We start from the raw sequence: 16891 nt of genomic DNA, 5'->3' as shown, positions 1-16891 counted from the left end.
TACTTATTTTTGTTTCGGGTTTTTTTTTTTTTTTTTTTGGTGGGTGGGTGGGGTCCAGGACAGGAAGGGACTGGGAATTAGAGAGAATGCACTGATTTCAGGAAGGCATGTGTGGCAGATTACAGACTTCTGGAGGCATGCAGTTAGATTTTTAAATATATTCTTTATGTCGGGTATACTATACACAAACTGGTTATAGTTATTTTACAGCACTAGGTAAGCATAATATGTGAAAACTTGTGTTGCTCTCTAAGATCTCAAAAACTCTTTAAGACTAAAAACAATTAAATCTGGCACAGAAAATTATCTCCAATGAAGAAAATCTAAACAAAAGAGTTTTCTCTTAAATTCAGATTTCTTTGTTGTTAAAAAAAAGTCTGTATTGAACACTCATGAAAAAAACTGAAGAAGACACAAAAAGATGGAAGACCATTCCATGCTCTTGGATTGGAAGAATAAACATTGTTAAAATGTCTGTACTGCCTAGAGAATCTACACTTTTAATGCTATTCCGATCAAAATTCCACCAGTATTTTTCAAAGAGCTGGAGCAAATAATCCTGAAATTTGTATGGAATCAGAAGAGACCCCGAATTGCTAAGGAAATGTTGAAAAAGAAAAAACATCACGTTACTTGATTTCAAGCTTTACTACAAAGCTGTGATTACCAAGACAGCATGGTACTGGTATAAAAACAGACACATAGACCAGTGGAACAGAGTAGAGAGCCCAGATATGGACCCTCAACTCTGTGGTCAAATAATCTTCGACAAAGCAGGAAAAAATATCCAGTGGAAAAAAGACAGTCTCTTCAATAAATGGTGCTGGGAAAATTGGACAGCTATATGTAGAAGAATGAAACTCAACCATTCTCTTACACCATACACAAAGATAAACTCGAAATGGTTAAAAGACCTCAACGTGAGACAGGAATCCATCAGAATCCTAGAGGAAAACATAGGTAGTAACCTCTTCGATATCACCCACAGCAACTTCTTTCAAGATATGTCTCCAAAGGCAAAGGAAACAAAAGCAAAAATGAACTTTTGGGACTTCCTCAAGATCAAAAGCTTCTGCACAGCAAAGGAAACAGTCAACAAAACAAAGAGGCAACCCACAGAATGGGAGAAGATATTCACAAATGACAGTGCAGACAAAAGGTTGATATCCAGGATCTACAAAGAACTTCTTAAACTCAGCACACACAAAACAGATAATCATGTCAAAAAATGGGCAGAAGACATGAACAGACACTTCTCCAATGAAGACATGCAAATGGCTATCAGACACATGAAAAAATGTTCATCATCACTAGCCATTGGGGAAATTCAAATTAAAACCACATTGAGATACCACCTTACACCAGTTAGAATGGCTAAAATTAGCAAGACAGGAAACAACGTGTGTTGGAGAGGATGTGGAGAAAGGGGAACCCTCTTACGCTGTTGGTGGGAATGCAAGTTGGTGCAGCCACTTTGGAGAACAGTGTGGAGATTCCTTAAGAAATTAAAAATAGAGCTTCCCTATGACCCTGCAATTGCACTACTGGGTATTTACCCCAAAGACACAGATGTAGTGAAAAGAAGGGCCATCTGTACCCCAATGTTTATAGCAGCAATGGCCACGGTCGCCAAACTGTGGAAAGAACCAAGATGCCCTTCAACGGACGAATGGATAAGGAAGATGTGGTCCATATACACTATGGAGTATTATGCCTCCATCAGAAAGGATGAAAACCCAACTTTTGTAGCAACATGGACGGGACTGGAAGAGATTATGCTGAGTGAAATAGGTCAAGCAGAGAGAGTCAAGTATCATATGGTTTCACTTATTAGTGGAGCATAACTAATAACATGGAGGACAAGGGGAGATGGAGAGGTGAAGGGAGTTGAGGGAAATTGGAAGGGGAGGTGAACCATGAGAGACTATGGACTCTGAAAAACAATCTGAGGGTTTTGAAGGGGTGGGGGGTGGGAGGTCGGGGGAGCCAGGTGGTGGGTATTATAGAGGGCACGTATTGCATGGAGCACTGGGTGTGGTGCATAAACAATGAATTCTGTTACACTGAAAAGAAATAAAAAAAAAGTCTGTATTGACAACCTGTGGAATGGGAGAAGATACTTGCAAATGCCATATCCACAAAGGGTTAAAATCCTATATATGTATCTTATATCTTATAAAACTCAATACCCACAAAACAAATAATTAGTATATCAGCAGAACATGAAAATATGTTCATCATCACTCAGTGTCAGGGAACTATAAAACTACAGTAACATATCACTTCACACCTGTCAGAATGACTAAAATCAACAACACAAGAAACAACAGATGTTGGTGAGGATGTGGAGAAAAAGGAATCTTCATGCACTGTTGGTGGCAATGCAGACTGGTGAAGCCGTTCTGGAAAATAGTATGGAGATGCCTCCAAAAATTAAAAATGGGGGCACCTCGGTGGCTTAGTCTGTTAAGCATCTGACTCTTGATTTCATGATCTCAGGATCGTGAGATCGAGCCCTAGTGTGGAGCCTGCTTAAGGTTCTCTCTCCCTTTCCCCCTCTTTCCCCACTCACTTTCATGCTTTCTCTAAAAAAAAAAAAAAAAAAAAAGTCCCTATGTTTATAGCACCATTCTTTACAATAGCCAAGATATGGAAGCAGCCCAAGTGTCCATCGACTGATGAGTGGAAAAAGATGTGATATATGTACCTAAAATGGAATATTCAGCCATAACAAAGAATGAAATCTTGCCGTTTGCAATGACATGGTTAGAACTAGACAATATAATGCTAAGTGAAATAAGTCGGAGAAAGACACCATATGATTTCAGTCATGTGGAATTTAAGAAATAAAGGTGCAGAGGAAAGGAAGAGAGACAAACCAAGAAACAGACTTAACAATAGATAACAAACTGATGGATACCAGAGGGGAGGTGGGGGGGATGGGTGAAATACAGGTGGTAGGGATTAAGGAGTCTACTTGTGTGGAGCACCGGGTGATTAAAATACAAATAAAAAAGGATAATAGAAATGAAAAATTATATCATTAAGAGAAAATGAAGATGTAATAATATATACACTTTCCATGAAGAAAGAATAATAATTTCAAGATAGTCTTGAAATTTACCCATAATGCTGTATTAGTAAATATGGAGGTTAATATGTTTAAAAGAATGCTGAAGGACGTTGGAGATAAGATAAAAATGTCAACATGTGATTTTAACAAAACAGAACAAAAATATTAGGAGCCATGATGGAAACAAAACCTCTAAAAACATGGTAGAAATTTTTTCTTAATTATATAACAAAAAGTGTCCTCATATAACAAGTGTATATAAAATGCCAAACAGAAAAAATAAAACTATATGCACATAAAATAAAATATATCAGTACAGCTAGTAATATGGTGTTAGTCAGCAGTGTACTCCTAGTAGGCAAAAATATACATAGGACATTGTATTTTGATTTTCTTCTGCCTTGATGATGAAAAATAATTACTGAAAATTTTCTATATGCCAGGCCCTCTGGTAAGTACTTTTTAATGCATTATCTCATCTGTTCTTCAGAATATCTGAAGACATTAGTAGTATTGTTATTTGTCTTCCAGAAAACGAAGGCACATTTATAATATACCTAGACCAGTGTCCCTGAGCCAGTAAATAATAGGGTCATGAAACAAAATCAGGGAATCTGACCCCGTGCCCACTCTTTTACCCACTGTGCTGTATTATGATAGCTCTTTATCCTTGCCACAAGTCCTTCCCCCCTGCCCCCGCCCCTTAACTCCTTCGTGAGTACTTAGTTCAGAAATTTGTTAACTACACTTTCTTCATCATGTTCTGGCATTTCTGAAATCGTCTGTAAATATGAGGGTTTAGAAGTGATTAACCACAAAATACATGTTAGGTTCTCACAGAGTATGAATAACATAGTGTCTGCTTCAAGGAGCATTTATTCTTATAATTATGTATAACACCAGTAAATGACATATGAAAACCACATATCACTGATACTTATTATTTTTTTTAATTCTGAGAAGCGTACCTAGTAGCAAGCCAAGAATCTACTTGGCTTGGTATATAAATTTATGTCAAAATGGTGCCACTTTTAATTATTTTCACTTTACACTTAATTCTAATATTTTAAAACTTTTCTTTCTGATTGTAGGAACGCAAGAGAGCTCTAGAGGCAGAACGGCAGGCCCGTGTAGAAGAATTGTTGATGAGAAGGAAAGAACAAGAAGCCCGAATTGAACAACAGAGGCAAGAAAAAGAAAAAGCCCGTGAGGATGCTGCCCGAGAAAGAGCTAGGTACCTCATTTGCTATTATGATTTTGATCCTGATGAACTTGCTGTCATGAGTGGATATTCAAATCATGTCTAAAAGTAAAGCCATTTCTTGTCATGTAGATTTTTAAAGAAATAGTCACAAATACAGAAATGTACTGAATTTCAGTTTCCAGGAATTATGTGATTGTACTTAAAATAGAAACCTTTTGAATCTTCCTACTGAATGAGAAACTTGATATTTCAAGATTTTTTGATTGCAGAAAACAGAATTTGATACTGGCTAGCTTAAGCAAAGACAGTTTTTGGAAAATATTGGGAATATAAGTGATAGGAAGTTAGAGGAACAAGCTTGGAAATGGTCAGGTGTCAAAGGCTAGGTCACAAGAGGACAGTGGTGGTCTTTTGATGAAAGCAGTCTAGTCAGCATATTGCCACTCTGATTATGATAAATGACCTTCAGCCACCCCTACATTTTGAAATCATTTAAGATTCAAAGATCCAGGGGCGCTTGGGTGGCTCAGTGTGGTTAAAGCCTCTGCCTTCAGCTCAGGTCATGATCTCAGGATCCTGGGATCGAGTCCCACATCGAGCTCTCTGCTCAGCGGGGAGCCTGCTTCCCCTCCTCTCTCTCTGCCTGACTCTCTGCCTTCTTGTGATCTCTGTCTGTCAAATAAATAAATAAATAAATAAATCTTAAAAAAAAAAAAAGATTCAAAGATCCAGGAAAAGACATTTAATTGGTTACGTCCAAGTCGTTTTGGTTGCGCTACACCTAATAATATATTTTGTGACCTCTTAATTGTGGCAGATTTAGTGGATGTGAAGATAGCTCTTTATGGTTTTAATATGCTTTTCTAGTTGGCCAAGATTAATAAGGCTGAGCAACTTTGCTCATACTTGCCAACTACACAAGTTGTTGTTTTTTTATGTGAAGTGTTTTTAAATTTTTTGTTCCTTTCTCTATTGGAATATTTTCTTCTTGATATTTGGGAATTATCTATACTAGATACCAATTCTTTGTCAGATACATTTGTTGCAAATATTTTTATGGGTTATTGGTTGTCTTTTTACTCTTTATGATGGCTTTTAATTAATATAATTCCTTTTCTTAGTTTTTGTTTAAATTCCAGTTAGTTAATATACAATGTAATATTAGTTTCAGGTGTATAATCTAGTGACTCAGCACTTCCCTACAATACTTGGTGCTCATCACCTGCTTAATCACTCCCCCACCTGATTAATATAATTCTTGATTGCAGTGCAGTAAAACTGAACAAACTTTGTGATTTGTGGTTTTTTTTTTATCTTGTTTATGAAATCCTTTCCTCTCTGGAGTCATTAGATACTCTTCAAAATGTTGTAGTTTAGTTAAGTAGGACACGTGTTGTGTTGAGCACTGGGTGTTACATGCAGCTAATGAATCGTTGAACACTACATCAAAAACTTACAAAGTACTATATGCTGGCTAAATAAAGGAAGAATGGAGATTAAAAAAACCAAATGTTTTGTTTTGATTTTTTTTTTAATAGTAAAGGCATTATCTACTTAAAATTTATTTAATTGTATGGGTTGAGGTAGGAATCCAATTTCATTTTTTTCTCCATGCGGATACCCCATTCTAACACCCTTTATTTAGGCATCAATTTTTTTCCTACTAATCTATAAAATTTCTAATATAAATGAAGCTTCCATGTATGCATGATTCTGTTTATAGGGTCTATCTTCTGGTCCAGTGGTCACTTTTTCTATCTCCTACCTTAATTCTCAAAGCTTTACCATAATTCTTGGTATCTATTAGTATCCCTTACTTTATTTTTTATTATTAGGACTGTCTTGGCCCTTTTGCATTTCCACTATTAGATTCAGCTTGCTCAATTCTATGTTAAAAAAAGGAAATTGTAAAAATTTTGTGATTTTTTTTGTTTTTGTCTTTTTTTACTTTCAGGTATAGAATTTACTGATTCAACACTTAAAACGACACCAGGTGCTCATCACAACTGCCCTCCTTAATCCCCATCACCTATTTAATCCATTTGCTCCCCCCATCTCCTCCCCCATAACCATCAGTTTGTTCTCTATATTTAAGAATCTGTTTCTTGATTTTCTTCTCTTTTCGCCCATGATTGTTTGTTTTGTTTCTTAATTCCACATGCAAGTGAAATCATATGGTATTTGTCTTTGACTGACTTATTTCACTTACCATAATACTCTCTAGCTCCATCCACTTTGTTGCAAATGACAAGATTTCATTCTTTTTTTATGGTTGAATAATCCATTGTATATATATACACCACATCTTCTTTATTCATTTGTCCATTGATCAACATCTGGGCTCTTTCCATACTTTCGCTATTATTGATGATGATGCTGTAAACATCAGGGTGCATGTATCCCTTCAAATTACTTTTTTTGTTTCCTTTGGGTAAATACCTGTTAGTGCAATTGCTAGATTGTAGTGTAGTTCTATTTTTAACTTTTGGAGGAACCTCCATACTGTCTTCTGTAGTGGCTGCACCAGTTTGCATTCACACCAACAATTTAAGAGGGTTTCACTTTTCCATATTCTTGACAACACTTATTGTTTCCTGTGTTGTTCATTTTAGCCATTCTGACAGGTGTGAAGTAATACCTCATTGTAGTTTTGATTTCTATTTTCCCTGATGATGAGTGATGTTGAGCATCTTTTCTTAACGTATGTTGGCCATCTGGATGTCTTCTTTGGAAAAATGTCTATTCATGTCATGTCACAGATACACCATTTTTAACTGGATTATTTGGTTTTTGTGTGTTGAATTTTTGAGTTCTTCATGGATACTGGATACTAACCCTTTATCAGCTATGTCCTTTGCAAATATTTTCTCTCATTCTGCTGGTTGCTTTTTAGTTTTCTTGATTGTTTACTTCACCTTGCAGAAGCTTTTTATTTTGATGAAGTCCCAATAGTTTTTGCTTTTGTTTCCTTTGCCTTAGGAGACATCAGTAAGTTGCTGTGGCCGATGTCAGAGAGGTTACTGCCTGTGCTGTCCTCTAGGATTTTGATGATTTCAGGTCTCACTTAAAGGTCTTTAATCCACTTTGAATTTGTGTTCATATATGGTGTAACAGAGTGGTCCAGTTTCATTCTTTTGCATGTTGCTGTCCAGTTTTCCAGTATCCTTTGTTGGAGAAATTGGTTTTTTCTTTCTTCCTTTCTTTCTTTTAAGATTTTATTTATTTATTTGACAGAGAGAGACACAGCAAGAGAGGGAACACAAGCACCAGGAGTGGGAGAAGCAGGCTTCCTGCTGAGCAGGGAGCACAATGTGGGGCTCGATCCCAGGACCCTGGGATCATGACCTAAGCCAAAGTCAGGCGCTTAATGACCAGGTGCCCCTGAATTGTGTTTTGTTTTTGTTTTTGGTTTTTTTTTGGATATTCTTCCCTGCTTTGTTGAAGATTAATTGACCATACATTTTTGGGTTCATTTCTGGGATTTCTGTTTTGTTCCATGGATCTGTGTGCCAGTTTTTGTGCCAGTACCATACTGTCTTGATCACTGCAACTTTGTAATAGAACTTGAAGTCCAGAATTGTGGTGCCCCCAGATTTGCTTTTCTTTTTCAAGATTGCTTTGGCTCTTCAGGGGCTTTTCTCGTTTCATGCAAATATCAGAATTGTTTGTTCCAGCTCTGTGAAAAATGCTGGTATTGTTTTGATAGGGAATGCATTGAATGTATAGATTGCTTTGGGTAATATAGACATTTAAATAATATTTGTTCCAGTATATGAGCATGAAATGTTTTTCCATTTCTTCTTGTCTTCCTCAATTTCTTTCATCAGAGTACAGGTCTTTTACCTCTTTGGCTGAGGTAATTCCTAGGTATCTTATAATTTTTGTTGCAATTGTAAATGGGTTTGATTCCTTCATTTCTCTTTCTGCTAGTTCATTATTGGTGTATAGAAATGTAACAGACTTCCCTGTGTTCATTTTATATCCTCTGACTTTGCTAAATTTGTGTATCAGTTCTACCAATTTTTTTATTCTTTCAGGTTTTCTACATAGATTATCATGTCCTCTGGGGAGAGTGAAAATTGGACTTCTTCCTTGCCAATCTGGATGCCTTTTATTTCTTTTTGTTGTCTGATTGCTGAGGCTGGCAATTTGCTGCATTCCAGTAGTATGTTGTATGTAGAAGTATGTTGAACAATATGTATATAGTAGTATGTATGTATGTAGTATATTGAACAATAGTGGTAAGAATAGTTATTCCTGTCATGTTACTGACCTTAGGGGAAAAGCGCTCAGTTTTTCTCCATTGAGGATGGTATTACCTGTGGGTCTTTCATATATGGCCTTTATGATGTTGATGTATATTCTCTCTGTCCCTACTTTGTGAGGGTTTTTTTCAAGAACAGATGCTGTATTTTGTCAAGTGCTTTTTCTGCATCTATTGGGAGGATTATGAGGTTCTTATTTCTCCTTTTATTAATGTAGTTTATCATGTTGATTGATTTGGGGATGTTGAACCACCCCTGCAACCCAGGAATAAATCCCACCAGATCGTGGTGAATAATACTTCTAATGTACTGTTGGATCCTATTGACTAGGATCTTTGTGAGAATTTTTGCGTCCTTTTTCATCAGGAATATTGGTCTGTAATTCTCCTTTTTGTTGGTCTTTGTCTGGTTTTGGGATCAAGGTAATGTTGGCCTCATACAATGAGTTTGGAAGTTTTCTTTCCATTCCTGTTTTTTTGGAACAATTTCAGAAGAATATTTATTAATTCTTCTTTAAATGTTTGGTAGTCTTTCCCTGGGAAGCCATCTGGCCCTGGATTCTTTTTGTTGTTGTTGTTGTGTTTCGTTTTGTTTTGTTTTTAAAGATTTTATTTATTTGACAGAGCACAAGCAAGGGGAACAACAGGCAGAAGGAGAGGGAGAAGGAGACTCTCTGCTGAGCAGGTAACCTGATGCAGAGCTCTATCCCAGGACCCTGGGATCATGACCTGAACCGAAGGCAGACACTTAACAGCCTGAGCCACCTAGGCACCCAAGTCTGGCCCTGGATTCTTATTTGTTGGGAGATTTTTGATTATTGATTTAAGTTCTTTGTTGGTTATGGGTCTGTTCAGACTTTCTATTTCTTCCTGTTTCAGTGCTGGTAGTTTTTATGTTTTTAGGAATTTTCCCATTTCCTAGTCTGGATTGCCTAAGTTGTTACCATATGAGTGCTCATAATATTCTCTTATAATGTCTAATCTTTATTATTTCTCTTCTCCTGCTGGATTTAGGCTTTATTTGCTGTTCTTTTTCTAGCTACTTTAGGTGTAATGTTAGATTGTGTATTTGAGACTTTCTTGTTTCTTGAGGAAGGCCTGTATTTCTATATACTTCTCTCCTAGGAATGCTCTGAATATATGTTATGTCCATCTGGTCCAGTGAGTCATTTAAAGCCTTTGTTTCTTTGTTGATCTTCTGCTTAAAGGATGTGTCCTTTGCTGTGAGTGAGGTGTTAATATCCCCTACTATTATTGTATTATTATCAATGAGTTTCTTTAAGTTTGTTGTGAATTGATTTATATATTTGGCTGCTCCCAAATTTGGAGCATAAATACTCAAAATTGTTAGATCTTCTTCTTGGATAGACCCCTTTATTAAGATGTAGAGTCCTTTTTCGTCTTATATCACAGTCTTTAGTTTAAAATCTAGTTTGTGGGGCGCCTGGGTGGCTCAGTGGGTTAAGCCTCTGCCTCGGCTCAGGTTGTAATCTCAGGGTCCTGGGATCAAGTCCCACGTTGGCCTCTCTGCTCCGTGGGGAGCCTGCTTCCCTCTCTCTCTCTGCCTGCCTCTCTGCCTACTTGTGACCTGTGTCTGTCAAATAAATAAATAAAATCTTAAAAAAAAGTAAATAAAATCTAGTTTGTCTGAAATAAGGATGACATATAAAGATAGCTTCTCTAGCTTTCTTTTGATGTCCATTAGCATGATAAATTGTTCTCCATCCCCTCACTTTCAATTTGGAGTCATCTTTGGGTGTCAAATGACTCTCTTGTAAGCAGCGTATCAATGGGTCTTTTTTTTTTTTTTTTTTTAATCCATTCGGGTATCCTGTGTCTTTTGATAGGAGCATTTAGTTCATTTACATTCAGAATACTTATTGAAAGATATGAATTTAGTGCCATTGTATTACTTGTAAAGTCACTGTTCCTATAGATTATCTCTTCCTTTCTAGTCTTTACTTTTAGTCTCTCTTGCCCACTCACAGGGTCCCCTTTAATATTTCTTGTGGAGCTAGTTTAGAGTTCATGAACTCCTTTAGTTTTTGTTTATTTTGGAAGCTCTTTATCTCTTTCTAATCTGAATAACAGCCTTTCTGGACACAGTTTTCTTGGCTACATGTTTTTCCCATTTACTGTGTTGAATATATCATGCCATGGCTTTCCAGCCTGCCAGGTCTCTGTGGACAGGTCTGCTCCTAGCCTAAGTGTCAACCCTTGTATGTTAATGATCTTCTTTCCTGAGCTGCTTTCAGAATTCTGTCTCTGTTTTTGTTTTTTGCAGGTTTCAATATGATATGTCATGGTGTTGACCTATTTTTGTTGATTTTGAGGGGAGTTCTCTGTGCCTCTTGGACTTGAATGCCTGTTTCCCTCCCCCGGTTAGGGAAGTTCTTAGCTATGATTTGCTCAGAGATACCTTCTGTACTTCTCTCTTCCTTCTTTTGGACCCCAATAATTCTGACACTGTTTCATTTTATGGTTTTGCTCATTTCTCAAAGTTTTCCCTCATGATCCAGTAGTTGTTTTTCTCTCTTTTCTTCAGTTTCCTTCCTTTCCATCATCTTGTCTTCTATGTCGTTAACTCACTCTTCTGCCTCATTTACCCTAGCTGTTAGAGGATCCATTTTAGACTGCATCTCAATTAAAACATTTTTAATTTTGGCCTGATTAGATTTTATTCTGCACTAAGAGATTCCCCAGTGTCTTTTATACTTTTTTCAAGCCCAGCTAGTAACTTTATAATCGTTATCCTGAATACCAGCTCTGACATTTTACTTATATCTCTACCAATTAGATCTGAAGCAAGAGAGTATTACCTCTGGTTCTTTCTTTTGTTGTGAATTCCTCTTTCTAGTCATTTTGCCCAGAGAAGAATGAATGGATGAGAGAACAAAATCAAAAATATTAACTACAACCCAAGCAAAATACACATTAGACAAATCAAAGAGGTCACAAGCCAAAAAAGAAAAGGAAAAGAAAAAAAGGGAAGGGAGTATATAAACAGGGTGGACAAAAACAGGGTGATTCACTTGGTCCTGAATATATTTTGGTTTGTTATAACACACTAAATCCAAAAATTGTAAAGAATGCAAACACGTATACATAGTAGAATACAGTGAAAGGAAACCAAAAATGAAGTTGTATCTATAAAATATAAATGTAAAAATGAAAATTAAAAAAAGACTTAAAAAAAGAGTTGATACAAAAAAACTAGTTGAACAAGGAAAAAAAAGAAAATTTTAAACTGAAAAAATAAAGACTTATGCCAAAAGACCTCTGATTTTATATACTGTTTTCCCCTAGCATGGGAGTTTTTCATTTATGAGTGATCTGTAAACTTGGTATTTGCCTGAGGATCCTGCAGGTCTTCTGGGGGTGGGGCCTCTTCCACTGATTCGCAGCTGTTTTTGCCTAGCAGAGTTGTATTACCCCTTGCCCGAGGGCAGGGCTCAGTGTAAGCTGCTTCAGTTTCTCTATGTGGTTTTTGTTCCCTGAAGGCTTTTCGTATTGCTTTAGAGAATGGAAATTAAAAAATGGCAGCGCCTCAGTCTCCAGGTTTGGAGCTGAATGATTGTGGCCCCCACTCTTTAGTGCACCCTCAGGGAAAGGTGGGCATTCCTTTCCTGTGCACCAACTCCAGAGACTCTTGCAGGCACAGACACACCAGTCCTGAGGGTGGGGAGGGGTATCTCATTATGCCCCACCACTGGCTGGGCTCCTGCTCAGGGAGTGTTTGCCTTGTCCTATGCACACCTGTGCCGCTACTCTGGGGGGAAGGAGCCAGATCTCCCAGCAGTTGTTGCTTGCTGGGCCCCTGCTCGGAGAGCGGTCACCTGGTTGTGCCATGGTTCATGGTTTATGACAACACCTCACTGAGAGGCCTCTCTGGGGCTTGCTAATTGTAGCCAGCTTCCTTGCTGCAGTGCTTGGGAACTCTGCCACACTCAGGCACCCTCGTTCTTTCTGTGACCCTGGGGATCTGAGACCACACTCTCCCACCTACAGTCTGTACCACTTCATCACCTAAGCACCTTTCAGGCAGGGGCATTCTTTACAGGAGCAGACCTCTAAAGCTTCCAATTTTGTACTCCACTGCTCTATCACTTTCCAGTGGCCGGCTTACAAAGGCTCTCCCCCCTCCCCGTGGTTTATCTTCTGATATATTCCCTTAGATTCATGTGTCTGCACCTCTTACTTTGCAAAAAGTGGTCACTTTTCTATTTGTAGAATTGCAGCAATTCTTTTCTTAGATCTGAGGTTAAATTCAGGTGTTCAGAATGATTTGGTAGACATCTAGCTGAATTCAAGGGGCCATAGGAAATATGGATCTCTCACGTTTCTGCCATCTTTCCTCCCTCTTCCCAATTAAAGATATTTTAAAATATTTTTTATGAGTTTTTGATCCATGAGTTATTTAGAATCATGTTGTTTAGTTTCCAAGTACTTGGGGATATCCCCAATTTTCTGTCATTTTCTAATCTTTTGTAGTCGAAGAATATACTTTGTGTAAATTTAAATTTGTGTAAATTTTAAAGTCCCTTTAAATTCATTGAGACTTATTTTATAGCCTTGGGTTTAGATTATCCTAGAGAAAGGTCCTGTATGCTCTTGTAAAAGTATTTGTATTCTGTTGTTGGATGGAGTGTTCTTTAAATGTCAGTTAAGTTAGTTGATTGTTTTGTCTAGACTTCTATATGCTTACTGGTTTTCTGTTTTGTTTTATTAATTTTTGATAGATGGTTGTTGAAATTTCCAAATATTTTGAATTGTCTATTTATATTTTAGTTTTGACCGTTTTTGCTTTATGTATTTTGGTGCCTTAGTGTTATAAGCATATAATATCTTCCTGAGGTATTGACTCTTGAATCGTTATGAAATGTTCCTCTTTGACTTTTAAAAAATATTTCTTACCTTAAAGTCAACTTTTTCTCCTCTTTTAAATATATCCATTGTCATTATTTATATGATACATCTTTTTCTGTCCTTCTACTTTCATCCTTTTGTGTCTTTTTACCTCAACTGTGTCTCTTATAGAATAAATATAGTTGAGGTTTCCTTTTCCATCTATCCTAATTTCTGCCTTTTGATTAAAGTGTTTAGTCCATTCTCATTGAATGTAATTATTGATATGATTGCATTTATATCTTCTACTTTGATACTTATTTTCTATGTATCTGAAGGGTTTTTTTGTTCTCTTACTACTGCCTTTTTTGTTAATACTTTTTAGTGCATCATTTAAATTTTTCTCTTCATTTTTTCAAAGATTTATTTATTTATTTATTTATATGAGAAAGAACACAAGCAGGGGAAGGGGCAGAGAGAGAGGGAGAGTTACAGACTCCCCACTGAGTAGGGAGCCTGACATGAGGCTTGATCCCACCAGCCTGAGGTCATGACCTGAGCCAAGATTAAGAGCCAAGATCAAGATGTTTAACCGCCTGACCCACCCACCAGGCATCTCTTTCTTTTGATTTTTAAACTCTTATTTTAGTTTTGCTTAGTGGTTCCTCTCTTTATTACAATATTTTGACTTACAACAATCTACTTTTGATTAAAACTAACTTAATTTTTGTAAAATAGAGCAACTTTGTTTCATTATTGTTCTGTAGCCTTTCCTCATGTTATTATCATCACATAAAGTATATCTACATATGTAATAAATTCAACAATGCAGTGTTATATTATCTATTTATGTAGTGCCACATTTTTCAAAGAAATTAGAATAAGAGAGAAAATGTATTTATATGTTCCTTTATACTTATTAACATAGTTACCATTTCTGGTGTACTTCATTTATTTTGTGGATTCAGGTTACTTTTTGGCATAACTCCTTTTTAGCTACATGGGTTTCTTTCAGTATTTCTTGTAAGCAAGTTTTGCTGTCATTCAATTATCTTGCATTTGCTTATCTGGGAATATTTTGCCTTCATTTTGGTTTTGGTTTTAAAAATTTTTGTTACTGTAGTATATTTGACATTTTCCTTCATTTTAAATGATAGTCTTGTTGGGTACAGAGTTTCCGGTTTTGTTCTTTTTTGTTTTCACTATTTTGAATCTTTTAACTTCTGTTTTTTTCTGATACAAAAGTTAGCCATTAATTATATTGATTTTCCTCTGTATGGGGGAATTGCTTTTCCTTCCTGCTCTCCAAATTTTCTGTTTGTCTGTAATCAGACTATGATTTGTCTAGGTTGGTTCATGATTATTCAGTTCTGTATATAATCAAGTTTGGGAAGTGTTTGGCTGTTACTTGTTCAGATATTTGTCATTTTTCTTCAGGCATCTCTGATTTGTCACATTTTCTCAAGCTGCACATGGTTTTGATGACCTTGACAGTTTTGAATAGTGGTTGGGTATATTGTAGCATGTCCCTCAGGTAGGACTTGTCTGATGTTCGTCTCCTGGTTAGATTGATGTTACAACTTTTTGGAAGGAAGAACACAGAAATAACTATGAATTACCATTTGTAACATGTCAAAGGTTCATGCTGTCAATTTGACTTATCACTAATTTTATTAACCTTGATCTCTTGGCTAAGATAGTGTTTGTCAGATTTCTCCACTGTATAGTTACTCTTAAATTTTTCCTGTGCTATCTTCCCTGGAAGCAAGCCACTAAGCCTAACCAATACTGAAAAGGTAGGGAATTTTACCTCCTTGGGAGGAGTATTCCTACATAAATTATTTGCAGTTCTTCTGTAACAGGACATTTATCTGTTCTCTCCTACTTAGTTATTAAATGCTTTTTTAAATGTCAGTGTGGACTTACTGATATTTATTTTATACATTGTGCTATAAACCAGTATTATTTATTTTGTTGCTCAGAGTGTTCCAGGTTTGGACGTTGGGAGCTCTTTCTTTCAGCCCCTGTGTCCCTTCAACATACTTCATCATTTTATTTTTTTTGAGCACTTTCTTGCCCTTCTGGCACTGCAGGATCGTCCATACTCATCTTGTGTTTTCTCTACTCCACCCGTAGAATCAGCTATTTGTTTAAGGATTCTTGATTCCTTTTATTGGAAAGTTTCTTTTTTTTTTTTTAACCTTTTTATTTCTCTGTTGAGTTTCCCTATTTGTTTAATCATTGTCATAATATTTTTCTTTAGTTTGGCATACTTGCTTTTAATTCTTTGAACATATTTGTAACAGCTGTTTTGTAGTCTTTGTCTACTAAATATACCATATGGCCTCATTCAGAGACAGTTTCAATTGACTGCTTTTTTTAAAGCCTGGTCATACTTCTTTGTATGTCTCATAATTTGTGATTGTTTCCTTTGCTATTACTTTTGTCTTTGTGAGTCTATGCTATGCCTTTTCTGTTCATTTCTTGTGGTTTTAGTGTTTGTTTGTTTGTTTTTTTCAGAGAAAAATATGTTTTCAACCTACCATATTTAAGTGAGAGCTCCAGAGGTAGTGTTTGAACCCATACCTAGTGTGGGTCCAGAAACCTATTTTTATAACTAAGAATTTGTGTTGCTTCTTAAACATTTATTGAGCAGTGTATTTGGGGCTTAGGCACTCATAAAAGAATAATTTAAAAATAATAACCCTTTAGAATATATAAGCCTATGTATCCCAGTTGTATTTTTTTAATCTCATGAAATTTGTTACTCCAAGTAGTTGAACTTATAATTTTTACTATTTTTCTACAGAGATAGGGAAGAACGATTGGCTGCACTCACAGCTGCTCAACAAGAAGCAATGGAAGAGCTACAGAAAAAAATTCAGCTCAAGGTAATTATATGATAATTTTAATTTGAAATTCTAGAGCTTTAAATGGAGCATAAGATTTAATCTTTTATTTATGGAATTGTGAAAAATTTTTAATTAGTTTGTATTTTTAATATTTGGATAATGAGACATGATTTGGTTATGATCAGTTCTAACTCAACTATCTAAAAACTAAATTTATTTTAATAAGAAAAAACAATGTAGAGAGGGGCGTCCGGGTGGCTCAGCGGGTTAAAGCATCTGCCTTCGGCTCAGGTCGTGATCCCAGGGTTCTGGGATCGAGCCCCACATTGGGCTTTCTACTCGGCAGGGAGCCTGCTCCCCGCCCCCCCACTCTTTCTCTGCTTGCCTCTCTGCCTACTTGTGATCTCTGTCTGTCAAATAAATAAATAAAATCTTTAAAAAAAGAACAAACAATGTAGAGAATAATTAAGGGAATTCTAACATTTCTTGTTTTTTACTAACCAGTTTGTCAGTGACATGAAGGCATTACTATTTGGCTTCTGATATACTTTCAGTTATTTTTCAGTTATTTACAAATATACTAGAAGGTGATTAGTGTAAATAGTTTCACTTGCTCTTCAGTGCTTGTGAATTGTGCAGTTGTAACTTGGGAA

General features: G+C 36.3%; 1 protein-coding gene across 1 annotated transcript in view; it reads left to right on the top strand.

The window, feature by feature from the left end:
- SCAPER (S-phase cyclin A associated protein in the ER) overlaps positions 1 to 16891 on the top strand; it is a 473451-nt gene that overhangs the window by 144520 nt on the left and 312040 nt on the right. Inside the window, exons 17-18 of the mRNA XM_080809794.1 lie at positions 4165 to 4307; positions 16196 to 16277. Of these exons, the coding sequence (XP_080665920.1) occupies positions 4165 to 4307; positions 16196 to 16277 (225 nt within the window). The remainder of the gene's footprint in view (positions 1 to 4164; positions 4308 to 16195; positions 16278 to 16891) is intronic.

The sequence above is a fragment of the Martes martes genome (genome assembly GCF_963455335.1).
Source record: "Martes martes genome assembly, chromosome: 7".
Lineage (NCBI taxonomy): Eukaryota > Metazoa > Chordata > Mammalia > Carnivora > Mustelidae > Martes > Martes martes.
This window is presented reverse-complemented; position numbering and strand designations above follow the sequence as displayed.